General features: G+C 45.1%; 1 protein-coding gene across 10 annotated transcripts in view; it reads left to right on the forward strand.

Annotated features, from left to right (window-relative positions):
* NAV2 (neuron navigator 2) overlaps nt 1-26,742 on the forward strand; it is a 768,220-nt gene that overhangs the window by 619,033 nt on the left and 122,445 nt on the right. For all 10 annotated transcript variants that reach the window (XM_074401233.1, XM_074401231.1, XM_074401234.1 and 7 more), the window contains one exon: nt 5,848-5,970. In XM_074401233.1, coding sequence (XP_074257334.1) covers nt 5,848-5,970 — 123 coding nt within the window. The remainder of the gene's footprint in view (nt 1-5,847; nt 5,971-26,742) is intronic.

Here is a 26,742-nt window from a genome sequence, read left to right on the forward strand (position 1 = left end):
TCAGAGAATGAATGTCATACTGTATTATAACCGAGTGGAGGGGCCTGTGAAAGCATATGATGTTTGGGGATTTGGATGTTGGTGACTTGCTCAAAACAAGGCCTTTTCATCAGCCCCCATCATTTTTTTTAACCTTATGCAACAAAGTATGTATTGATATAGATGTCTGGATATTTATATTGTTATTGGCAAGGAATATTACACACACATATAATTATTTTATTCCATGTTTCTCTGTCCACGTTTCAACCAAAAGTGTGCCTGAAAAATAGACAGGCTGATATGTCTTTGAAGAAAAGTAATTACCTAGGATTGATTTGTTTTCTATTTGTTCTTTCATTTCTTGCATCTAAGAGGTGTGTTTTTTTATGTCATGCTCTGTTAGAAATGCATTCGACTACAGCAAGTTGGTACATATTTCTTTTCTTCTGTCTCCTCTCTCCTCACACAGTTCTTGACAGAGGTGATTTCTTGTGAGATTAGTGACAGTCAGTTTGTGTTACTTATGCAGCCCCTGTTGAACTGTGAACTTTGGAAACGAGAAGTCACCTTTCCCGCTTCTGAAGGTGACTCACAAAGCCGGTTTCACTTGGTTCCACATTGTTGTATCATTGTAGTTAAAGAAAGGGAAGAAATCTATTTACTAAATGTTGGGCTTGGAGTCTAGAGTATTTGTTCTAACAGGTCCTGTTAGATTCCACAGCTTTTTCATAGCTAGTGTCATTTACCAGCCCATTCTGTAGAGAAAGTTCCTTTTGTAAAAGGCATGTTGCCTTCACAGGTCTGTCTTGACTGGAAGGATGGTGAGGTCTACCCTACAAGTCTGGTCTTTCCCCCAGAGATCTGGGGTGACTCAGGACTAGGACATGGTATGTTCTGAAAAATCTATAGAAGGAAATCCTGATGAGAAAATGGTCACCAAAGACTGAATAGAAAATGGTGAAAGAATTGAAAAGTCGGTGTTCTCTTTGAAACAGAAGCCAGAGCCTGTTACTCATTAGTACCTTCATGTATCCCCGCACAGGCAAAGGCCTGGTATCCAAGGTGTTCAAAACCATCCCCCAAGCCCCATGCAGCCTAGTTCCTGGCTGCGTTCCCAGTGTTCCAGCAACAATGAACTGCTTACCCTTCTCTGAACATCCCTTCCTCTTCCATTTCTCTCTGCTTTTGCATATGTTATCCATGTGTCTAGATGGATCCCCTTTTGTCTGGTAAACTGCCCTGCACCCTTTAGGACCAACTTAAACAGCGCTCCTCTGTGATGCTTTCTCAATGTGCTCTCAAAGCCAGTCATGCATTCATCTGTTATATCATTTTTTTAAAGAGGTAAAGCTATATGCATGTCTTAGTCCCCAGTAGGTTTTGAGCTTCACCAGAGCAGGAACTAGGTCTTGCCATTCCTGTTAGCAGTTACATGAAGTGCTATTATGAAGTGCTCCCTGCACGCCAGGCACTGGGCTTTCTAAACATATGCACTATCTCATTTAACCCGCCCCAATCCTGTGAGGGAACTAAAACTAGAAGAAATGGCACTGAAATGTGACAAAGTTGGGATTTGAACCCACCTGCCTGCGCTGGGATCTTAACCACAGTTCTGTTTTCCTCGTCTGAACAACAGAGATGATAATACACTTGATATGATTATTTTGAAGGTTGAATGCCATGATTTATGTGAAGCACTTAACACAGTACCCAGTGCTTTCTAACAATGATGTGTACTCGGTCCTTCAGCCAGCAAGGGGCAGAGGAGGCATTTGAACAACTTAGCTCTAACAACAGTCATGTTCCTTAACCCTGATGCTCATGGGTCACCCCAGGGAAGCAAGAAAAACACCCCATAGGCACCTTGTCCCTTTAGCAAAGGCTCTTACTCTTTGCATCCAGGTGTCTCTGGGGAAGCTTTAGAAGGTGGATGCAGAGAGCCTCCTCCACCCAGCCATCACTGCAGAACTCGAGAGGGTAATGTGGGGATGGTTCAGTAGCTTGGCAGCTCAGGCAGGAGCCCACTCAGAAGACATTAGGATGTTACCAGCACGTCATTAGGCTCCAGCACTAATTATATATCTCTCCAAGGAGAAGGAGAATGTGGCATGGGTGTTCTGAGATTCAGTTCTTGGATCAGCTGGTTCCTTTGCTTGCGACCTTAGGCAAGTCATTTCTTCTTCACCCAGGGTGAGGCCATCAGCCCGCTGGCTCCCTGAGCCTTCAGAAACACAGCTTTTCTAACAGCCCTGGGAAAAAGCCAGCATTTCAGATAAGCACACCCGTTGCTGCTTTATCTGTAAATGATGCTTTCTTTCTTAAGGGCTTAACTTGGTTAAGGCAGTCCATATTCACGTATAGGCAATTAATGTAAAAATTTTGGTCCAGCAAACCCAAATTTGTATATTTTTCATTGACTGTATAATAGAGGAGTTATTTTAAAAGATATGCAGAGCTGTTTGTAAATCATCGTAATTGGTGGCTAATAATTTAGAAATATTTTAAATTAGTTTATTGAGTGTGAGTCTGGCCCTATTCACAGCTCTGCCTGTGGTGCTGTGGCGTCTCCCAGGGAGACATATACAACAAAATTCATTTTAAAGAATACGATTGTTTAAAAAAAACGATTGAACATGTGTTTACATATCTCTAGAAGAAGTAAGGTCCCGATGTTTTCCTATCCCTGTGCCCGCCCTCCCTCTGCATGCACATTGTAAATGAGATAGACTTGCAGTCTTGAAACTAGATCATTGTCACCTCCCTGTTGCATTCAGCTCCCTGACTTCCAGTTCTTCCTGCAAGTTGGAGAAGGCAGCCTGCTTTAGCTTTGCCTTTCCCCTTCCCTCTGCCAAAACAAAGTCAGAATTCCCAGCAGCAAGCTCAGTTCACACATTCAGTTTCATTTCTGTTCCATTTCTAAGGGACCTTCCCGCTTTTTTGGGTTACCATTTTCTGACAAATCAACATTTCACCCGGGTGTGGCTGGGCTGGGGCTGCAATGTGTCTCAGCATTCCGTGTCTGGAATGCTCACCAGGCTCCACAGTCTGGCCTTAGCAGAAAGCCAGGGTTCTGTATGTGTGGGCCTTGTCTACATGCCTGGGTGTGTGTAATTACCCAACCGTGTGTGTTGTTTCACTAGCAATAAAAATCCAGCAGGGAAATGAATGCTAAAATTAGTTTGTTTGTCCTTTGACAAGATCTCCCCAGTTGAAAGCATTTTGTTTATCTAACTGGCTGGGCAGGCTTTGCTAAAATCAAAATTAACTGTCTTGTTTAATGGTGCAATAGATTGTCTTTTGAAGAGCTTCCACTGAGTTCTCCTTGAAAGGACATGTGATCTAGAAAGCCCAGCTTCTGGCAAAGTTACAGCATTTTGGTGCAGGTGTTTTTCCTCCTTGTGCTGGTTGTAAGATAGATGCCTGTAATCCATTGATCTACCCTGAGTCGCTCTATCTGCTGGAGGGTGAATGGAAGGATGGATGGCTAGCTAGATGGATGATTGGCAGATCGACCATTTAATTTGCTTGCCCTATGTCTTAAATGTAAGTTGGTTAATGCTAAAGTGGAAAGAAAACCTGTAATCAGGCCAGGCGCGGTGGCTCAAGCCTGTAATCCCAGCACTTTGGGAGGCTGAGGCGGGTGGATCTCGAGGTCAAGAGATCGAGACCATCCTGATCAACATGGTGAAACCCCGTCTCTACTAAAAATACAAAAAATTAGCTGGGCATGGTGGCACGTGCCTGTAATCCCAGCTACTCAGGAGGCTGAGGCAGGAGAATTGCCTGAACCCAGGAGGCGGAGGTTGCGGTGAGCCGAGATCGTGCCATTGCACTTCAGCCTGGGTAACAAGAGCGAAACTCCATCTCAGAAAAAAAAGAAAACCTGTAATCAGTGTTCTTGTAAAAAATTTTTGCTAAGCCTCACCCTATGGCTGTGTCTTTGAGCTTCATTCATTCATGTATTCATTCATTCAACAAAAACAGTATTTAATAAGCATCCAGTATGTGCTAACCACATGGGATATAGATTTGAACAAAATAAGAATCTCTGCCTGCAAAGAGCTTACTATCTAGTGTGAGCGATATGCACTGAAGAGCAATTAGATAAATAATTATTTAACTATAGCTGCAATCGATTTTTATATTTTTCTTGATATTTAATTTATATGTCATGAAATTCACCATTTTAAAGCACACAATTCCATGGTTTTTAGTATATTCACAGAGTGGTTTTTAAAATGATAAAGTTGAGTGAAAACTTCAGTCTCTTCTGTTGCGTTTTCAGCACAAGCACAAATACTTGGTCTGAATTACTCCAACAGATTTTTTATTATGTTGACATTGTGACCTCAGTGATCATTAATGTCATAAAGGGAGGAGAAGGGAACATTGAAGGTGTTGAGTTTAGACACAATAGCCTAGAAGCTTCCTGGGTTCCTCTGACCCATTCTGGAAGGTACTTTTCACATGAGATAACTCCAGTGCGAGTTTTCTTCTCTGCCCCTTACTTGAACTTCCTGGTCTGGGCAGCCTCCCATGCACCTCATAATTCTGTTCTTGAAAAATATATCCCATAAAGGTTCCCAGCTAGAGGTAGAAGAAATTCAAGGACTAAAAACCCTCAGGGTCGACTCCATATATGCAAAAGCTAAAATGCCAAGTGCAGTAAAGCTTTCCATGATTTAGCTGAGTGACTTTGTCTCAGAAAAATAATGACTCATTGGTCCTCTTAGTACATATCCTTTGATTTGAAATGTAAAATGCTTGCATTTTCAGATACCTTGCAGGCGATCTGATGGGTCCCATGAGGGATTAAAGGGATCCAAGTTTGGTTTCTGGCTCTGCCCAAGTTTTGCTTTGCCTTCCTGTTATCTTCTGAAGATGAGGGAAATGACACAACCAGTCTCCTTTATGGGGGCTGTGAGGAAGCCAGGGTAGATAGGAGGTACAGCTGCCTTGGACTGAGCTACCTCCTACTAGTGGTTAAGCTTTCAGGAACTTGTCTGGTTGGTAGACAATCAGACATCTGTACAGAAAGTTCCAGATATCCTCCCTCTCCAGGACAGCACTGATTTCATCAGAAGACAGCTTTGTAGCTATCCTACCAAGAAAAGAATAAATTATCATTAGTGTTCTTCACAGAGTTTTGTGGCAACCTCCTTAAAACGTCAGTATCAAGGGTGAAATTCACTTCATGATTATGACAACCATAATGTCTTCCACATATGTAGTCTTACACAAATTAGAGTGCACTTTCATATTTCTTATCTCACTGATTCTCATGCTCATGTTGTGATACTCCTATATGTCACAGGCTGTGACAGTCCTCTAGTTTGGGTGAAAAACTCACAACCCAGGGAAGTGACTTGTCTGTGATGGCAAAGGTCACTCATCCATCTTCTATCCTTTCTTTCCCTCTCTCTCAAAAGCTTGCCTTCTTTTCCCACTGCACTGTTCTGTAATATTATTGCCTATGATTTGCTAATGATTTGTCAGTTCCATTTCCATTACTCAGGTAAAACACCTGCTTGTTTAATCGCTGACATTAAAAAGAATGTCATGAATCCATCTGACAGTTAATTTTATTCACTAATTTCCTTCTGCTTCATAGGTGCCTGTGAGTTTGGGTTAATTAAGCTGAGTTCTTTCTCTTTTTTTTTCTTTTTTGTTAGCAAGCTGGTGATCCTTTAGGTTGGATCAGCAGCTGAGTTATCCTTGGGCTGTGATCGGTGCCAGTGTCAGGGAATCCTCATTTCCTTCCCCCTTAGAGCACTTGGTGGCTAGGCAGGCTTCTGGATATGAATGCAAGCCTGTAAGCCACTTGCTTTTAACATTCCTGTGCATCGTTCTCTTCTCCTTTTAAAGATACATGACTGATGGTGGACTTGGCCTCTACACCCGTCGCCTGAACCGGCTCCCAGATGGGATGGCTGTGGTACGGGAGACCCTGCAACGAAATACCTCCCTGGGCCTCGGAGACGCTGACAGGTAAGTTTGCCCCACTTGGGGCTGGCCAGATGCAGAGGTGATTCCAGAGTGGCCTGAGAAATGAGGGTTATGATACTGAGAGTGAATGGAGACTTCTTTAACCCACAGAGATCAGGGGAGGTCTGGAATCTGTACCTGGGGTTAGGAGCAGGCACAGTAGGTAGGAAAGAGCTGCTGAGGGTTCTTGAGTCCTGCTTCGGTGTAGGATGGTGCTTCTGACAGCAATAACATAGAGAGTTCAGGCTTGGGTGGTTTTTGTTATTGTTTTGCTTGTTGCTGCTGTGTCTTTGTCAGTTCAGCGGGCCCTAGGGATGTGTTTTACTTCTTCTCTCATTAGCCAGCTTTCTAGGTATTGTACCCTGTGGCACAGAAGGTCTGTGTGCAGAAGGGATCTCTCCTAGCCTTTGCTGAGCAGCCTTTACCATAAAGCCTCCTGTTCCATGGTAATAGGAGGCAGTGCTTAAGGACGTTGAGTTTATACACCACATGCTAAGTAGTTGACATCATAGAGGTTGATCAAGCACCATTGCCACTGCTGTCTGAGAAGAAAACAGCTTCAGAAAATACTGTGATAAAGAGGACTATTTCTAGTTCTAGTCCTTGCTGTGACACCAACTGATTCTATAACCCTGAGCAACCTATGAAGTGAGGGGTTTAGATTATATGATCTCCAGGATCCCTTCCAGCTCTATTGTGCAATAATTCTGGATTTCAGTGCAGATTTCAAATACCCTTCATGATCTGGCTGTTCAAGGATTTGCTGGAACACTTGACCTCTTTCCACATCTGGGTTGATGAAATGTAGCATGGAAGTTAGATGCGAGTGGTTGGAAATGTCGGTAGACTTTTTGGATACTAAACCTTTTATGTCGGAAAGCCAACTAGTAGCACAAGAACAGCTTCCTGCTGTTCCCCAGGGCACGCATTTGACAAAGAGCTAAGTGACTTCTGTACTTAGCTGGCTTTAGAGAAATAGGGCAGCACACCAAAGAGACAAATACTAAAATCACACCCAGAAATGGAATTTGCTGAAGAAGAATCTTCGTGTTCTCTCAGGGAGGGCTGGGAAACATGGAGTGAGTTGTTAGGAACTTGGGATCTAGCCCAGTCTCTGCCACTAACTTGAATATGTCCTCCTTAGAGTCCCCCCAGTGCCCAGGCTTGTGATTTATATCAGGGATGTCAAAAGGCCTTCTACTAGGGTTCTAGTTCAAGTCAGCTTTTTTCCTGTAATTAACAAAGAAAAGTATGGGTTTGAAAAATCCGTAGAAATGTGAACCATTTGAGAATTGCTTGCTCTTTCTTTTCTTTTTTTCTTTTATCTTTTATCTTTTTTTTTTTTTTTTTTTTTTTTTTTTTAAGACAGACTCACTCTGTCACCCAGGCTGGAGTGCAGTAGCACAATCCCAGTTCACTGCAACCTCCATCTCCTGGGTTCAAGCAACCTCCATCTCCTGGGTTCAAGCAATTCTACTGCTTCAGCCTCCCGAGTAGCTGTGATTGCAGGGGTGCACCACCATGCCCAGCTAAATTTGAATTTTTAGTAGATACAGGGTTTTACCATGTTGGCCAGGCTGGTATCGTACTCTCGAATTCAGGTGGTCCCCTTGCCTCGGCTTCATGAAGCTGGGATTACAGGCATGAGCTGCTGTGCCCAGCCTGAGAACTGTTCTTTCCAAGGAGAAACTAAACTCTCTGTAACTAAAATCTTTATAGTAAATATTAGCAGAAAAAAAAAAATCAGTTACTGCGACACCCCCACTGGAGATTTCACAATTTGCCAAATTATTCTGCTCATTTGTATCCTTCTGTAAACATGGTGTTGTTTAGTAAGTCTATCTGCATAAAATACAGACCTTACAAGATACATTTTCCCTTGTAGCAGAAGAATCTGTGCTAGGCAGTTTAATTTAATGCTTCATTGTAGGATTAATGGAATTACTATAGATCACAGCTGAGCTTGTTTCTGCTTCTGGAGATGTAGGATTTGAGGGTAGGATTGCAAAATAGATAGCATTTGTTCGGTTGTTTTAGTTCAGCCTGTATGGTTAAACCAAATGGACAACAGTGTTCTTTGGTTCTCTCCAAACTGGAATGCTCTGATATGATCATTTATTTAAAACTGAATGGGGCCAGGCATAGCGACTCATGCCTGTAATCCCAGCACTTTAGAAAGCTGAGGCAGGTGGATCACCTGAGATCAGGAGTTCAAGACTAGCCTGGCCAACATGGCGAAACCCCATCTCTGCTAAAAATACAAAATTAGCCAGGCGTGGTGATGCACACCTGTAATCCCAGCTACTCAGGAGGCTGAGGCAGGAGAATTGTTTGAACCCTAGAGGTGGAGCTTGCAATGAGCTGAGATCGTGCCATTGCATTCCAGCTTGGGTGACAGAGTGAGACACTGTCTCAAACCAAAAAAGAAACTGAACGGATAACTGACAGAGTTTAAAAGAAAGAACTCAGGAGGCCGGGCGCGGTGGCTCAAGCCTGTAATCCCAGCACTTTGGGAGGCCGAGGCGGGTGGATCACGAGGTCAAGACCATCCTGGTCAACATAGTGAAACCCCGTCTCTACTAAAAATACAAAAAATTAGCTGGGCATGGTGGCGTGTGCCTGTAATCCCAGCTACTCAGGAGGCTGAGGCAGGAGAATTGCTTGAACCCAGGAGGTGGAGGTTGCGGTGAGCCGAGATCGTGCCATTGCACTCCAGCCTGGGTAACAAGAGTGAAACTCCGTCTCAAAAAAAAAAAAAAGAAAAAGAAAGAACTCAGATGGCTTTTTGAAGACATAGGATTTGATAACAACTACAAATTTATTCTTATTTTACATATTTTCCATTATTCTAGAATATGCTAAATTTTTTTAATTTCCAAAGTCATTGTGAACGAACTGACCATAGTCATACTTCATCTTTGGCTAAGTTGAAATAGTAGTACATTTTTTTCTATAAAATTCTTCATGTAAATCTCAAACCTAGTTTTATGTTATAAAACTTAGATTCTAAATGAGTGTTTCCCAAAATGCGAGACTATCATGAGTGGTGTCGGAGATAATTTTAGATGACAGACAGGAAAATATTCCCTTTTAATGATTACATTTTAACATTTTTTAAAAACTTAAAACTAGCACATCAAACCTATGATTTTGTAAATACTATCTAAGGTAAGCATAGTGTAGACTTGAGACAATTTAATGTGAAATATCAAAGAAGAATATCACAGATGGTATGTAGTTATGTTAGAAAACAAAGGTAGTGTACAAGCGGCTGCAGTTTGGGTAATATGGTTCTTGTCCCTGTAATTGGAAATACGTTCTGTAAACAACTTAAATTAGATAACTGACCAGAATTCTTTCCTTTAAACCTGAAAATTGAAGGTCTCAGAAGTAAGGTTTTTCCAGGAAGTTCGTATAAAAAGATAGTCCCGTCCTTTTTGGATTCATACATAAGTAATAGACCACATGAGTTCTACAGAGGAAAGAGGAAAAGTGCTGAGAGATTAGACCTGATGAGATCTCAGCAAACGAAAGAAAGGCAGATCACTGTGTGAATAAGAAAATTAGTAACTACAGCCGTGCAGCTGGGCAGAACAGCTCTTCTCGGGAAAGACCTTAAGGGACGCTGGCCTACCACACAGACCTTGCCTGTTTGCAACAGAATGTGGCTGGGGTATCTTCAGGGTTATTAAAAGTAACCGATAGGAACGTATGCCTTCAGAGCCTGGGAGATAGAGACCGTGTCAGTTTGTGAGTCTGGTATGTTACCAGCCAGCTTCTAAGAAATAATAAATGAAGATAGTAAAGTGTGCCCTTGATCTCTTGTCACTCTTTAGGGTTGCCACCCCTGGGCTCCAGGTTTTTCCTGATAGTGATCAGTGTCTACTTCCAGCAGACTAGAGCCAGCTGGCTGAGAAGAGAGATCAAAAGGGACAAATGGAGTGGCTTATTGCACATTGTAGGCCCCAGATAACAGACAGAAAAAGGGAGCTTTGGCATGGAGGTCTCCAAACTGGCAGACAGGGAAGAAGAAGAAATGTGGCAAGGAGGGCCAAGACACTGGGCTAACAGACAGTCAAGTGGCTCCTTCAGCTCCCACCAGTTCCTACATGCACTGCTGTCCTCAGAACCCATCAAAAGTTCCTGAACTCCAGCAAGGGGAGAGATTTGAAAGCATAAACCTCAGCTCTGGGAAAGTTTCCACTTCTGAGTCCTTTTCTTTTTTTTTTTTTTTTTTTTTTTTTAGATGGAGTTTCGCTCTTGTTACCCAGGCTGGAGTGCAATGGCGCGATCTCGGCTCACCGCAACCTCCGCCTCCTGGGTTCAGGCAATTCTTCTGCCTCAGCCTCCTGAGTAGCTGGGATTACAGGCACGCGCCACCATGCCCAGCTAATTTTTAGTATTTTTAGTAGAGACGGGGTTTCACCATGTTGACCAGGATGGTCTCGATCTCTTGACCTCGTGATCCACCCGCCTCGGCCTCCCAAAGTGCTGGGATTACAGGCTTGAGCCACCGCGCCCGGCCTGAGTCCCTTTCTTGGTGACTGCAAAGCCCCACTGTCCTCATCCTTTCCATTACCCGCCTGCGTTTTAGCATACAGCAGCCTGAATCAGTGATGTGCTCCTCTCCAGTGTCATCCCAAGGTCACATAAATGACATTGAGAACAAAAGGGGGACAGAAATCAGGCTTGGCGTGACATTAGATCAGGTGGAGGGCTTTGGAACTACTTGGTAACTTTCTTCTAAGCTGTTAGAACATACTGAACTTCAGTGCTTTTTATTAATTTAGGCAATAAGGCCAAATTACTTCAAACCTTCTATAGACAAAAAACAAATGCTGTGTGATAAAGAGTCAGCCTGAGACGTGAACGAAATGAAAATCACCCTCAACCTTTGTGCCAGGAAACCAAGCAGAAAGGAGAGACTGTTTCTTCTTTTCCTTCTTGTTATGTTTTTCATTACCCTCCAAATTATGAATGTTTTAAGTATTGCGACTGCTGTTTCAGTGAAGGATTCAGAGTCACTGTACAGACTTCTCAGGCTGCATCCAGTGCCTTGGCACTCAGAGGCGTCCCAGTTTCAGCTTGAATTGGGAGGCCTCTCTCAAGGAGTGTCTCATGGTGTGAGAATGTTACTATGCAACCTGGTATTTGAGCAGCCTGCCAGACGGAGCCCTCCTTCCTTGCTGGGAGTGTCACAAGAACTCCAAGAGCCCAGGGCACTGCTTGGCTTTGTGATTCATATGGAACAAAGCAGCCCTCTAGGCACCAAGCAGTGTATTCATAGATTCAGGTCTGACCTGGAGGAGAGAGTGTAATCCAGGCTGGAGTTCCCCAGCTAGCAGATGCAATTGGTGCCCTTACCAGGTGGTAGGTCCCCAAGCCAGTTATTTCTGAGGCATAGTCCCTACTGGGAGCCACATAAGGGAAGGAGCACAAATGGGAAGAGACTGCTCCCCTCACACTTCATTCAGGCCTGCAGTAGGTATAATCATCATTCCCAAAGATGACCACGTTCTAAACTCCAGAACCTGTGGATATGTTAAGATACCTAGCAAGGGGAATTAAGGTTGCCAGTCAGCTGACAGTTAGATAGGGAGGTGACTCTGGCTGATTCAGGTGGATCAACAAAATCATAAGATCCTCAAAAGTGGAAGAAGGAGGCCAAAAGAGGAAGAGATCAGAGTGATGTGATGTGAGAAGGACTCGACCTGCCTTTGCCAGCTTTGAAGATGGAGGAAGAAGGCTACAGCCCAAGAGTGCAGGTGGCCTCTGTGTAGGGGAACAGCCACAGGAACAAATGTTCCTGGAGCCTCCACACATGAATATAGCCCTGCACATACCCATGATTTTAGCCTGTGAGACCCATGTCAGCTTCTGACTCACAGAACTGTGAGCTAATCAATTTTTGTTGCTTTTAGCTACTAAGTTTATATTAACTCATTATGGCAATAGAAAACTGACATGAACTTATGTCAGCAATAGAAAACTAATATAAGCTTATATCAGAAGATAGTAAAACCAGTAAGAGTTGCCATTTCCTGATGGGTGGCCATATATATGCCAGGAGCTGTGTCAAGCACCTTAGAAATACTATCTTACGTACGCCTGACCCTTTGAGAAGAGATATTATCCTGGTTTCATAGATTTGAAGCAGTGGTGCTCAGGGTGGGCAAACTTGCCCAGAATTACACACCTAATGAGTGTCCAAGCTGGTGTTCAAACCGAGGCATGTCTGACCACCCCACAAATCCTCCAATCACCTAACATACTCCTGCTTTTAGGGAGCTCTCCCTAAAAGATTTGTAGAGATTCCCTAATTTTGAGCCCTTCCCATGGTATTGTGTCTTTAAATGAGCCCATAGTCACTGAAAATACAAGCAATACCCAAATGGCTGGAAAGGTGAACTCTATCCTTCAGGGAAAATGCAAAATGATTTGCATTAAGAGGAAAAAGGGTTGGGAGGCCGAGGCGAGTGGATCACGAGGTCAAGAGATTGAGACCATCCTGGTCAACATGGTGAAACCCCGTCTCTACTAAAAATACAAAACATTAGCTGGGCATGGTGGCGCGTGCCTGTAATCCCAGCTACTCAGGAGGCTGAGGCAGGAGAATTGCCTGAACTCAGGAGGCGGAGGTTGCGGTGAGCCGAGATGGCGCCATTGCACTCCAGCCTGGGTAACAAGAGCGAAACTCCGTCTAAAAAATAAATAAATAAATAAATAAAAATTAAAAAAAAGGAAAAAGGGAATATCCCTTGACTTACTTGTCTCCCGCCAAACCTGTTGCCCATAGACCATGGGTTTGCCCTCACCCTTTCACCCTTTCCTCATCAGACTTCAAGGAAAAGGTCCTTTTTTTTTTTTTGGAGACAGAGTCTTCCGCTGTCACCCAGGCTGGAGCTCAATGGCACAATCTCGGCTCACTGCAACTTCCACCTCCCAGGTTGAAGCAAGTCTCCTGCCTTAGCCTCCCAGTAGCTGGGATTATAGGCACGTGCCACCACGCCCAGCTAATTTTTGTATTTTGTAGTATAGACGGGGTTTCACCATGTTGACAAAGCTGATCTTGAACTCCTGACCTCAGGTGATCTGCCCACCTCGGCCTCCCAAAGTGCTGGGATTACAGGTGTGAACCACCACGCCTGGCCCCAGAAAAGGTCCTCTCTTATACAAAGCTGGGCTAGTTGCCTCCTTGGCCTTCTTGCAAGTTTAGAAGAAGGATGCCTGTTTGTGAATTCCAACTTACTGCAATTTTTGTGTTGTTAGTTGAGGGAGGAGTCTACAATCTCAAGATCGCAGGTCAGGGGTGATGCTTCTGTTTAGTGAGCTAGGAATTCCAAGGTCACCAGATCTGCAGAGATCCTGCAGTCATTCAAAACATTTTCTCTCCTGGTCTTGGCTAACCACTATATGACCCTCAAGGAATTGCTGGAGGTTCTCTACTCAGAGCTTGGGAATCTGTAGGGCCTCCAGAGGCTGGGACCATGGTTTAAGAAGGCCTCCCCCAAAATGCCTCTCCCCTCCTCCCACCACCTCCCCTCTCTACGTGTTATGTACTGTCAGTTCCTAGTATTCCCACTGTCATCAAGTAAAGCAAAGGTGATCTCTTGTCTTTGACAACCAATCCCACTTCATACAATCTCTAGCTGCCAGTATTTGAGCCTTATTTTGGTAGAAGTGAGAGAATCTAGATCTGTGCTGCCTACTATAATGGCCACCACTATTTAAAATTAATGAAAATTAACTAAAAGTTTGGTTTCTTAATCACACTAGCCTCATTTCCAGTACTCAAAAGTCCCATGTGGCCAGTGCTCTACTAGACATAGAATATTTCCCACATTATAGAAAACTCATCTGGACAGCACTGATGTAAACCATCACAGTTATATGCCCAAGGCAGCTATAAAGAAAAGATGTGAGTTTTGCTATAAACATGCCCCAATTCCAGTCTTCACTCTCCATGTCACTTAACTCCCCTGAGTTTAGGTTTTTGTCTCTGAAATGAGGGCAGGATTCATACCTGTCTCACAGGACTGTTGTGAGGATCAAATGAGGTGAATGAGAGTGGTGAAAGTGTTTTGTGAAGCACCTAAGATAAATATTCTATTTTTACTTTATTTTTTGAGACAGTGTTTCACTTTGATCATCCAGGCTGGAGTGCAATGGCATTATCTTGGCTGACTGCAACCTCTGCCCTGGCTCAAATGATTTTTCTGCCTCAGCCTCCCAAAGTGCTAGGATTACAGGTGTGAGCCACTGTGCCCAGCCTCCAAAACAAATACTCTGATTCTTAGGTTCTGCAAGCTACTTAGGGCAGTCTAGGCTCTACCTCTTTGCAACTCACTTTTCTTTACATTTAATTAATTAGCTCATAATTAACCCCTCTTGTTTCCATAACAGTATATAATGACTCATATAATAAAAGAACAATTACAAATTAAAGGAGTATAGCATTTAGGACCATTGGGAAATGTAAGTTTGAATATGAGGTGCAAAATAAAGGGAAAAATAGAGATCACAGATTTATGAAACGTAAGGTCCCACACAGTTGCATTTTGTGAGTAATTCGTGATTGAGCTTCCTACTGGCCCAAGTACAAATGAACTTGTCCTTGATTTTCCCTCCTTCCTTCCTGACTTCTCTCATGTTATTTTGTCTTCATCTTTTCTTGCTAGGGTCAGTCAGTTGATTGATCTTTCTCTCTCACTCACTCTGTCATTCTTTACCTCTCACTCCTGGCCCTTCCCCCCTCCTCCTTTCTCATTTTCCTTGCCTTTTCCTTTTGAATGCCTTAAAACTTTATGTTATGCCATTAGTGCCCCTGAGCATTTTTCAGTCCTGCATTCAAGAATTATACTTACTGTCTTGGGATAAGAAGATGCTTCTAGCACAGTGGTCAACATGAATGATCATTACTGGTTTCTTTCTATCCTCTTTCCTCTTCTCCTAGCTGTGTATAATAACCAGAAACAAAGTAAGAGAGCGAAAGTCACTTTCATTTTAAAACTCATAAAAGGAGCCTTCAAGGCAAATGTCTATTTCCTCAGTAGCAGGGTAATAATTGGCCTTTCCCAAGAGCCTCTTTTCTGCTGGTGCCACTGCCTGCCTTCTTAAGAAGAGCTGCTGCTTGTGGGACCAGTGGCTGGAGCCACGAGTGCTGAACAGTGGGTGGTGCTGACAGGAAGTAAACCATCTGTACCTAAGCCACAAAGGAATTCTACAAGGGGGTTGTAAAGAGAGGAGAAAGAATAGTCTGCAGACCGTCATTCTTGTGCATGCAGTAAAAGGAAAGAGCCATATGGTGGCCTCACGAGACTCTCCCATTCCCTAATGTTGCCCAACTTCATAACTTTATTCCATAACTTTTATACACTGTAGTAAAAGTACACCTGAGGTTTGGAGAGTATAATCATGCCTCTGAAGTACATTTTCTTTTTTCTTTTCTTTTTTTTTCCGAGATGGAGTCTCACTCTGTTGCCCAGGCTAGAGTACAACAGCACGATCTCGGCTCACTGTAACCTCTGCCTCCCAGGTTCAAGCAGTTATCCTGCCTCAGCCTCCCAAGTAGCTGGGATTACAGGTGCACACCACCATGCCCAGCTAATTTTTGTTGTTTTTTTTTTTTTTTTTTAGTAGAGACAGGGTTTCGGCCGGGCGCAGTGGCTCAAGCCTGTCATCCCAGCACTTTGGGAGGCCGAAGCGGCTGGATCATGAGGTCAAGAGATGGAGACCATCCTAGTCAACATGGTGAAACCCCGTCTCTACTAAAAATACAAAAAATTAGCTGGGCATGGTGGCACATGCCTGTAATCCCAGCTACTCAGGAGGCTGAGGCAGGAGAATTGCCTGAACCCAGGAGGCGGAAGTTGTGGTGAGCCGAGATCGCGCCATTGCACTCCAGCCTGGGTAACAAGGGCGAAACTCCGTCTCAGAAAAAAAAAAAAAAGAAAAAGAAAACAGAGACAGGGTTTCACCATGTTGGCCAGGCTGGTCTCAAAACTCCTGACCTCAGGTGATGAACCCACTCAGCCTCCCAAAGTGCTGAGATTACAGGCATGAGCCACCATACCCAGCCTGAAGTACATTTTCTATAAGTGATAATTGTTCAACAGTTGCTTAAATGTATCTTTTGAAACTTAATCATTGTTCAAAGTGTGGATGAAAAGACATCTAGCAATATGAAAGCAAGAATGATAGGCCAAAGAGAAAGGCCAAGATGGGAAACCTTTCTCTATGCCAACTCTCTTGGTCACCCAAAGCATAGGCTCCAACCCCAAGTCAGAATCTGAATATATCTGTTCCCTGCAACAGAAAATAACTTCATGTGCTTTAATCTAGGTACCTGTGAATGTTTTTGTATAAGTCAGGATAGCGTAGGTTATGCTGTATAACAAACAATCCTCAAAGAACCCATCCTCATTGTTTGCCTATTACAGGTCAGTGGGAGGCTATGGTTGTACATCATTCTCACTCTGGGATCCAGAGTATCAGAGAAACTAGAATTTAGAGCATTGACAGTCTTCACTGCAACACTGCAAGAGAAAGAGGGCATGATGAACCACACACAGTTTCTTTTTTTTTTTTTTTTTGAGACGGAGTTTCGCTCTTGTTACCCAGGCTGGAGTGCAATGGCGCTATCTCAGCTCACCACAACCTCCGCCTCCTGGGTTCAGGCAATTCTCCTGCCTCAGCCTCCTGAGTAGTTGGGATTACAGACACATGCCACCATGCCCAGCTAATTTTTTTGTATTTTTTTTTTTTAGTAGAGATGGGGTTTCACCATGTTGACCAGGATGGTCTCGATCTCTTGACCTCGTGATCCACCCGCCTCGGCCTCCCAAAGTGCTGGGATTACAGGCTTGAGCCACCGCGCCCGGCCCCACACAGTTTCTTAAAGCTTCTGTCTGGAAATGATTCATGTAACTTTTCCTCATTATTGGCCAAAGGAAGTCACATGGCTACACTTAAATTCAGAGGTAAAGGGAAGTACAGTTCTACCATGTGCCTGCAAGGAAAACAGAAAATATGTAGTGAACTGTATTAATGACTCATTCTTTTATCACATGCAAGTGACTGCCTGTGCTTGATGTTCTCCCTCGCCCCCGTTATTTAACCAACTCCGTATCATGCAGTTCCTCATGTATTTACTGCATGCCTGTCAGATGCCAGGCATTATGCCACCCAGTCTGACCACACGGGCTCTGGTAGCTCCTCTGAGTGGGGAAGCGTCAGCAGGTATAATTGTCTTCTTAGTAGATGAAGGAACGTAATTGTTGAGTTCATTAAGGAATCTTATACAATGCTATGAGTCAGTTGTATTTCAGTGAAGTATTTGGACCATGTTTTGATATGTAACAGCTCATAGAAAATGCTGGTGATTGTTTAGAATTTACTGAGTACCTGCTATACACCGGGCTCTTGGGATCCAAAGATGAGTGGGTTGTAGTCCCTGTGCTCAAGAAGCTTACAATCAAGTAGAGGGAGAGAAACCTAAATAAGCCATTGTAACGTGATATGCCAAGTGCTGTAGACTTTTGCCATGTGCCTTGGGTGCAGAGAGGACCAGAAGCATCCCTGGGGGACTACATGTGGTCCTATACTGGGAACTTGCTATTATCCTAATGAAATGCAGAAAATTTCCTTTTCCTGCCCATGATGATGTGAAAGATCCTTTAGAAACATCACCCAAGTGTCCAATAGTCCTGCTTATCTCATCATCCATTTGGGGTTTCTGTTTGGCTTCCCCAAGTATCTTTTGTCATGTTGAAAGGTCAGCTTACCCATGATTTCTGTTACTGAAATGTAAAATCTGATTGAAATAAGCCTAGAATATGAGGCACTTACAGGGGCCTGTAAAGAAGGGTCGCTGGTTTCACTATAACCTTTGTATTTATCATGCTGGACAGCTGTGACAGCCCAGAGTTGTACTGAACCAGTGTTTCTATCCAAGGTTACGTTTTACGTAAATGTATTTTCCCAAGACTGCCTCTCCTCAGCCAGTTCACACCAAATAGAAGCTCTCAATGTCAAGGTTGGGTTTGTTCAGAATCATCAGCCCTGTCCCTTTGCCAAAGAAGAAATTGAGAAGGTTAGTAGCCCAGTGACTACTCTCTGTCCTCTAGCCTTCAGGAGCAAGGTCATCGCTATGAGGGTTTGGAAAGCATAAACTCCAAGTAGCTCTGATGAAAGCACTTACTTGGTGATGATTATGAATGCAATCCAGGCAATAAGGGAAGGAGTGCACTAGGAACCAAAAGATCTTGTCCTATACCTGGCTGTGCCACCAGTGGATTACCTTGGGCAAGATGCTTCCCCTGTCTGCACCTCCATTTGTTCATCTGTGTGGTCAGCCTGGCTAATTAAGGTCCTCAAGTCTCTGTGAGTCATTGTTCTTGTTTATTACTTGAAGGGCAGAATTAACAGAATGACTCATGGGTATAGCTCATCCATGCAGGGCAGGGACTCTGTGAACTCTTTGTCTCCGGTGGTGATGATGACATGTGTCTCATGTGATGGTGTTTCAGTTAGGAATGGGGTTCTTGCCCAAGGTGGCCCTTCATGTGTACAACTCCAGCAGGCTGAGTGGCTTCTTTTAGCTGGCATGCCGAAAGGCCCCCTTTTCTGCGGGCAGCAGACCTCTTTCAGAGAGGAGAGGGCCTTAAGGTATCCATCTTTGCTGTACTTCAAAGCTAAGCGTAGGCTAAGCTGTGATGCACTTCGAGGTGTTCGAGAGAAGTGGATAGCTGTTGCTGCTGATGGCAGGTACAGAAGAATGTTCAGGCCTAAAGAACCAGAATGAAATCTTCCCAAGGAGAAGTGCAAAGAGGACAGCTGCGGTGGAGAGTGGTGGGGTCTTAGACTTCTCTGATGCTTTGGAGAAAATCTATTATACAGTAGAGTTTGTTCTAATTGGAGCTTCATGAAAATTATGTTCAGAGATGATGCTCATGAAATTGTAGTCTTATTTTCATTGAGATAACAAAATTCCAAGTAACTGAATTGTGTTTATTTTATTGGGTGCTTTGACTCAGGATTTAATCAGACTTGGATGTATGTTGTTCCCTAAATCGGCACTAACAGTGGGTCCTGAGCAGGGCGGTGGTCAGCCTGGAGAATGGGCAGTGTTGGGTCATTTGGAGGGACTTTCCTATGCTGTGATTTTTCATGCAGTTGACAGGCTTTGCACAGTACCCCAGAGTGCCAGAGGACAAAACAGCACTTGGAGTGAGTTGTAAGTTACACAAAAAAAGGACAGGTTCACAAATAAGGAAAAATAGGCTCACAAAGGTGACATTTCTTCCCCAAAGCCACAGTGCTGTAAGGGGCAAAATTAAGATCTCTCTGGCCACAAAACTTTGCTTTTCATCATTGTGCTTGCCTCCCTCTTTGTTTAAAGGGTCAGTTGTTACCCTTCCAAAAAGTGAAGCTTATTTAGAGCTAGGTGAGTAATTGGTGAGTGTCTTTGAGTGCCCACTGCCAACTGAGGTGGTTGCAAAGACCACTGCATCTGAATTGCTGACCTTTAAGATAGTCCCCCTTCCAGGTATCATTTTCCCCATCTGGGAAGCTCAGCAAAAAGAAAAGTCTGAGAGTGTGGCTCAGGCTCAGACTGAGCTCTGCTATTTTGCTGAGGGAATTCTATGCTTTTCTTAAGAGGATCTTAGGGATGCTTGAAGCTGTGGGTATAATATTTTTCTCTTAAGTACATTTAGCCGTTTTATTGCCAGAACCACCCCCCACCCCTGCAGCAGAGGCTTCAGAGTTGCCCTTGTCATGTTGATCACACCAGTTGACCTTCAGGGTCCTTTCCATTGCCTTCTCCAGGAGCAGCCGCTGCCACAGACCCCTGTGGCTGTTTTGCATCTCAGTAGGGCAGGAAGAAGAGGCTGGCCTTGTGTGTTTCAGCTGCAGCCCTGTTGTTTTCGCTCCTCCACTGTGCTCTTTGATTTATCTCCCTCATTAATCTGTGGTGCTCAGTACTGTAAAATTGCCTGAAATGAGATCTGAAGAGAGTCCCTGACATTTTGAGGGATGCTGCAGGATTGTGTGGAGGAGATTAAAATGGGGACGGAGGGAAATGAGGTGGCTGCATGGCTCAGTGGGCTCAAACCTCCAACTTGAGCATTTCTGCTGCCACCTCTTTCTTTAGCTGACCCTGCGGTTTGGAGAGGTAGACTCACAAATGTACGGTTTCTCTATTTGGCAAAATAGGGCTTGAAAAATATTCTCCCTGGCCGCTTATTTGAGTTGCCTGGACATTGCTTATGGGCAGCCTATGAGTATGCAGTAGTTGAAGCCCTAGAGAAGATGCACACAGAACCACAGGGCATTGTAGTCTGGGTGGGAGTCTGTCATGTCACCTCCCATAGGGTGCAAAGGGGACACTAGAAGGTGAGTGCAGAACCACTTTGGGTGCCCTACAGCTAACAAGAAGCTGACCGAGCACTATGTGGGGAGATGACGGTGGACCTCCAGGGCCCCTCCAACTTATGGAAGAGTTTTGTGGGGAGAATAGGTTTATTTTCCCATTGTCAGTGTGGTGGCAACTCATGAGAGCTCTGGATACACCAGAAACAGAGGCTCCTTGGGAGGCTGCTTAAATTCCACCATAGGACTCTTGGCAGTTTGAGATCTGTGGTTCCCATCTGAGTCTCATTGTCAAAAACAACAACTTTCATTCACCGAGCACCTGCTATGTTCTAGGTATTCTCCTAGCTACTCTACATAGTAGCGCTAACCTCCTGGAGGACCTACCACAACAGGAATTATCCACATTGCACAAACAAGGATTCCTGGCTCAGTGAGCTGATGTGGCTTGCTCAGGGTTACATGGGCAGTGTGTGGCAGAGCTTGAATTCTAATCCAGGGCTGTCTGGCTCTAAAGCCAGTGTTGGATCAGAGACACCAGGCTGCCCCATCTCTAAACAGGGAGGGTAGGCCGCTGTTGACTAGTCTATAGATCCAGCACCGAGAAAAATCAGGAATAGCTTCCTGGCTTCTTTTACTTTACCCAGGGAGTCCCAACTCATAGTCCATGGCTGGCGATAGCCCTGCCTTCCACGTTCCTCCTCCCTCAACCCCAGGTGGGATCCTCTGGGGCCTCTCATCTATCCAGGGTCTCTCCATAACCATGCCTTGCTCTCTGGTAGCCCTTAACTTGCCTTTGGAACCATCAGCTCCTAGGTATGGTCTCCCTCAGACTGAGAGGAAGGAAGCAGAAAAAAATTGTGTTTTTCTCAGCATTCCCAGGCTTTGCACAGAACTGGGCGTGTACAGTAGGAGATGTTTGCTATATTTTAGTTAATTAATGTTATCGTAAGAAAATTAAGAAGATTGACTGAATAGTTTTTCTTCCCCTTTTCCTTCTAGTTGGCAAACTCCCCCCAAACAGTTTCAAATCTCTCAGCCTCTGTCTGTCTATGTTTCTCCCTGTCTCTCTGCTTCTCTTTCTCCCTCTCTCCACCTGCCTCCCTCTCCTTCTCTCTCATTTACTGTGGTCTAGGGATCTAGGCTGCCATCCTCTCTCATCTGAGCTCTCCCACTGCGGCCTTCCAGGCTTACTGTACCCACCAGGGCCTTCATGCGGTACGTTCTCCACCCAGCAGCCATGATAATCTTAACATATACATCAGATCCCCTCTGCCCCTGCCTGAAACCATCCCTTGGTGTCTTTCCATTGCACCTAGAACAAAAAGGCCAGACTCCTTGCCGTGGCCTCCAGGTGGTGTGTGTTCCAGCCCCTGTGCACCTCTCCAGCCTCACCTCATCACGCCAGGTCTTCTCTTTCATCAGAAGCGTTGCACGTGCTGCCCCCTCTGCCTAGACTGTGCCTCCCACCCCTCTCTTTTTCTCCCTACAAACCTGGCTCATTCTCTTCCTTCAGGTCTCAACTCAGACTTCACTACTTAAAGAGGTCGCTACCAACAACTCGGAAGTTTCAGCTGTTAGTTTCTTTTTGGAAACCGTTTGTTTAACATCTCTTACTTTAATTTGTGTTAATTTTTATGTATTTGTCTATTAGTCTTTCCCACTCGATTATAGGTATCAATAAGACGGAAACCAGGTCAGTTCTGTTTGCAGGTGAATCTCCTCTCCTAGCACAGTGCCTGTCCAGAGAGGGTGCTTATTACATATACCATGAAGGAATAAATGGCTGCCAGGCACTGTGATGTGGGGCTGATGTGCAGAATATTTAAACCAATGTGCATCTGGTGCCAACCATCCAAAATAGGGCACTAGCCAACTAGAACAGGACTGTGACCCATAAGAAAGGGCCATCAGTTGGCTGTAAGCCACTCACGGCTGGCATAAATCAACCCTGCTGTTGTGGCACGAAGTGAACCTTCCCACTCAGTTCTCAGCCAGTCCTCAAAGAGAGGTAACCATGGCCCAGCTTACCTTCAGAAAAATGAGGCTATTGATGTTCAGGAACTTTTCTTGTGGGAGACTGAATGGTTTAACCCAGCCTACTATCGCTTTGGAAAAATGTGTGTGTTTTTTGTTTTGGTTTGTTTGTTTGAGATGGAGTTTTGCTCTTGTTGCCCAAGCTGGAGTGCAATGGTGCCATCTTGACTCACTGCAACCTCCACCTCCCAGGTTCAAGCAATTCTCCTGCCTCAGTCTCCATAATAGCTGGGATTACAGGCACCCGCCACCATGCCCAGCTAATTTTTTTGTATTTTTAATAGAAATGGGTTTTCACCATGTTGGCCAGGCTGGTCTCAAACTCCTGACCTCAGGTGATCCACCCGCCTCGGCCTCCCAAAGTTCTGGGATTATAGGCGTGAGCCACTGTGCCCAGCCAGGAAAAATTAGTTTAATTGATGTGATGCTCTGACAAGTTCAGACGCCGACTTTGCTGCTACGTAGAGGTCAGTTCACCATCCTGAGCCCCTTGTCTTCATCGGGCTGCTGTGAAGATTAAATGAGACAGTGCCAGGCACAAGGTTAGCACAGTGCCTGGCCATTCAATGCCCTTGATCAACGGCAGCAATTTTTATTTACTCATGATCAGAATGCTGATTTCACAAATAAGGAAAGTGAGGCACAGAAAGGCTAAGATGCCTGAATCGGCCAGGATATACATGTGGGTCTTCTCGGCCCCAGGTCCAGCACTGTAGCCACTGGCCTGTGCCACCTCCTTGGTGCAATGTCCTCTTCTCTTTGTGATCTTTTTTGGGAGGTCTCACTCAGCTCTTATCCGCCGGCTTCTTCTGTCTTCGGGGAACTCTGGTAATTAAAAAAAAAAAAAAAGCAGAAAGACCGAGACCCTGATGGATAACTGGCAAAAGCTGAAGTAGTTAACACGCTCCACATCCTGGCAGGAGGGCTCCAACTTTGGAACCGGCAGACTAACCACCGTGTAACAACATCAGAGGTGCAAACCTGTTAAAATCCCCAGCAAAGGTCTTGAAACAGAACATGAAAGGGTTTACGACCCTGTGGATTTGAACTTCTCATGGAGCCAAGCTATAATTCCAGCTCTGCTTTTGGAAGTAAAGATCAGAACCATAATTTGAGGAGGGCCTCAGAGCATGCACTGATTATGTTTCAAGACACAAGCTGTGGGATGAAGCTGCCCAGGGGGAGGGCCTGGGGTACTGACCAGGAAGGGGTGTGGAGGGCGGTGTGGGGAGAGTAAAGCAGGGTGTCTAGCTGAGGCAATTAAATGTCCTTGCTTCTCAGTTTAAACAAAGGCCCCAAGGAAACCTCCCAGAGGGCTGCGTTCTTAATGATCTGGAATAAAGGGGTAGTGAGCAAAGCCAGCAAGCTGGGGGAGCTAATGTGAGCCCTGGCCTTGAATGTCCCTGCAGGAAGTCAGCTAAGGAGGCCCCTGTATACAAGCAGCACTTGTCATGCTAATGACCCAGCCTCTCTGGTGCCACAGAGGTCAGCTCTGAGACTTCAGGTGGGAGCTCCACTGGAGAGCTGGAACGGGTGCTTCCCCTCCCTCCCTCATCCATGGCTCCATAGCACGTCCTCGTGTGCTGTGGTTCCTGGCACGGTCCCTCTGCTCTCACTGCCGCTGTCCTGCTGTGCCAGTCCTGTTACCCAGCACGTCATCCCCAGCACAGCAGTGATCCTCCTTTAACACAGATCTGACCCAGTGTGCCACCTGCCTGCTGAAAACCCTTCTTGGCTCTGTGTCACATACAGGATAAAGCGCAAGCCTCAGAAATGACCCTCCAGCCTTGGCGCCTGCTATCACACCCACCTCATCCCCAGCGTCTAAGCTGACTGCACCAAATACTTGGCAGTCTCTAGTATGCTCCAGGGTATTGTAAACCTCTTTGCCCCTGGAATGCCCTCTCCTCACCCTTCCTTGCCAGGCTAACACATGCTCTTTCTGCATTCAGCTCCAATGCCCACTTCTAGGCATCTCAGGCTGAGTAAGTCCTTTCCTTGGGGCTCCCAAAGGACACCCTGCAATCCTTTATTTTAAGCCTAACCAAATCTTGACCCTTTTTTTTTTCTATTTTCCCTGTTGCTTGGCTTGAAGACAGGGATTATCTTATTTATCACTGGGTTTCCAGGATCCAAAACTATGGTGTCTGCCACATAGTAGGCACTCATTCAGCACTTATTGAACTGAACTCCAGTTTTAACTGGATGAGCTCTCTCTCTCCATCCAGAGGCCTTAACTTTTTCATTCTCAACACTCTTGTTTTTCTCACTCTCAGGACTATCTTTTTTTCTTTTTCTTTTTCTTTTTTTTTGATGGAGTTTCGCTCTTGTTACCCAGGCTGGAGTGCAATGGCGCCATCTCGGCTCACCGCAACCTCTGCCTCCAGGGTTCAGGCAATTCTCCTGCCTCAGCCTCCTGAGTAGCTGGGATTACAGGCACGCGCCACCATGCCCAGCTAATTTTTTGTATTTTTAGAGGAGACGGGATTTCACCATGTTGACCAGGATGGTCTCGATCTCTTGACCTTGTGATCCACCCGCCTCGGCCTCCCAAAGTGCTGGGATTACAGGCTTGAGCCACCATGCCAGGCACTCTCAGGACTATCTTAACCCTTAGCACAGTGGGTGGCATAGAGTATAGGTCTTCAATAAAGATCAGGGCAAGCCTCCCTGAAATGATGTGGGGGTGCAGCTGTCCCACCTGTTTTAATCCATTCAGGCTGCTATAACAAAGTGGCTTACATTGTGTGGCTATAAGCAACAGACACTTCTCTCTCAAAGTTCTGGAAGCTAGAAGTCCGAGGTCAGGATGCCAGCCTGGTTGAGTTCTGGTAAAGGCTCTCTTTTGAGTTGCAGAAATTCTGACTTCCACTTGTACCTTCACATGGCAGAAAGAGGGCAAGCTAGCTCTCTGAGATCCCTTTTATTAGGCACTAACCCCACTCACAAGGGCTCTGTCTTTGTGATCTAATCACCTCCCAAAGACTCCACCTCTAAACACTATCACATTGGGGATTAGATTTCAACATGAATTCGGGGCATGGGAAGGGGAATCCAGTCCATAACACCTCTCATCAGGCATAGTACTTGCTGGGAACTCCTTGTGTAGAAGGTGCTTTGGGGACACAGGGGCCTGAAGTGGAGCCCTTTTCAAAGATCCCAGATCCCTCTCTATATCTCAAAGATCAGGTCATGAGTGACTGAAGGAAGGGACAGAGCAGTCAGGGAGATGTCAGTGCATTTAGGTTCAGAGGGCAGAACAAGAGCACTGCAGCATGGGTCAGATGGAAGGCTTCCTGCAGGTGATAGGCTTTTAGCTGGACCTTGGAAAACACGTAGGAGTGATAGGTGGTGAGGAAGAGAAAGAACAGTCCAGGTTTGGTGAAAAGGAAGATAGAATGTGTGGAGGGATGGAGAAAAGGGACTGAGCCTGGGAAGTTTTGTTCTCTGGGAAATCCTATCTTTGAAGGCCAACCACTAGTTTTCCAGGCTAGTAGGTGGTCCAGTAGGTGACTATTACAAAGCCACTACAATAGCCACCTCTGGTAGCTGTGTCCCACTGTGCCCTTCAGCAGTAACCTACCTACCCCAGTGCCCCTGGAACCATCTGTGTCAGGGGTCAGCCTTGTGTTCTTGGAGAGAAGCCTTCCAAAAACAGACTCTGATAGGCTGAGGCAAATAGCTGACTTATTCATAGATGCCCTGGGGCTCACAGTATTAGAATTGGCCACCTCCTAATGATTAAACACTACATAAACACCCAGTGACCAAGGTACCCCACCATAAATGGGCTGTAAACCAGAACGGGCAGTGGCTGTTCCACCAACTGGGAGGAAGCGAGGCTACCGAAATGCTTTCTGTGCTAAGCAACTAGCCCTCCAGGCAGAGCCCAGAAAACAAACCCAGACCTTTCCTGCACCCTGGGAGGGAAGTTGGAAAGGGGAAAGGTGAGATTCTGAGGTCACTGAGAGTGGAAAATAACAAGCACTTCCCTGTGCTAGGTGCTCTAAACATGCTGCACGTTAACTTACATCACAACCTGGTGACAGCTGGCAATTGATCAGGGTGGATTCAAATGGCAATCTGTATTGAGAGTCTATTTTATCAGCATATCCATTTATGAGAGGAAAACTACTGCCATTATCCTCAAGTTAGATGATACAGCTGATTCAGAGACTAGGTCTTTCATCTGGAATCACACAGCAAGCAAGTGACTAGAAATAGGCCCAGAATCCAGGTCCTCTGACCCTGCGATACAAGCCTTTTCCATTTTCTGAAGTGATTGTACTGAGCGACTCCCAGGGGTAAATGACTCAGTGTGCCAGGCGTGGGACACTGCCTCTCTTGTTCTACCCACACCCTCTTCCC

This window comes from Saimiri boliviensis, chromosome 6, assembly GCF_048565385.1.
Source record: "Saimiri boliviensis isolate mSaiBol1 chromosome 6, mSaiBol1.pri, whole genome shotgun sequence".
Lineage (NCBI taxonomy): Eukaryota > Metazoa > Chordata > Mammalia > Primates > Cebidae > Saimiri > Saimiri boliviensis.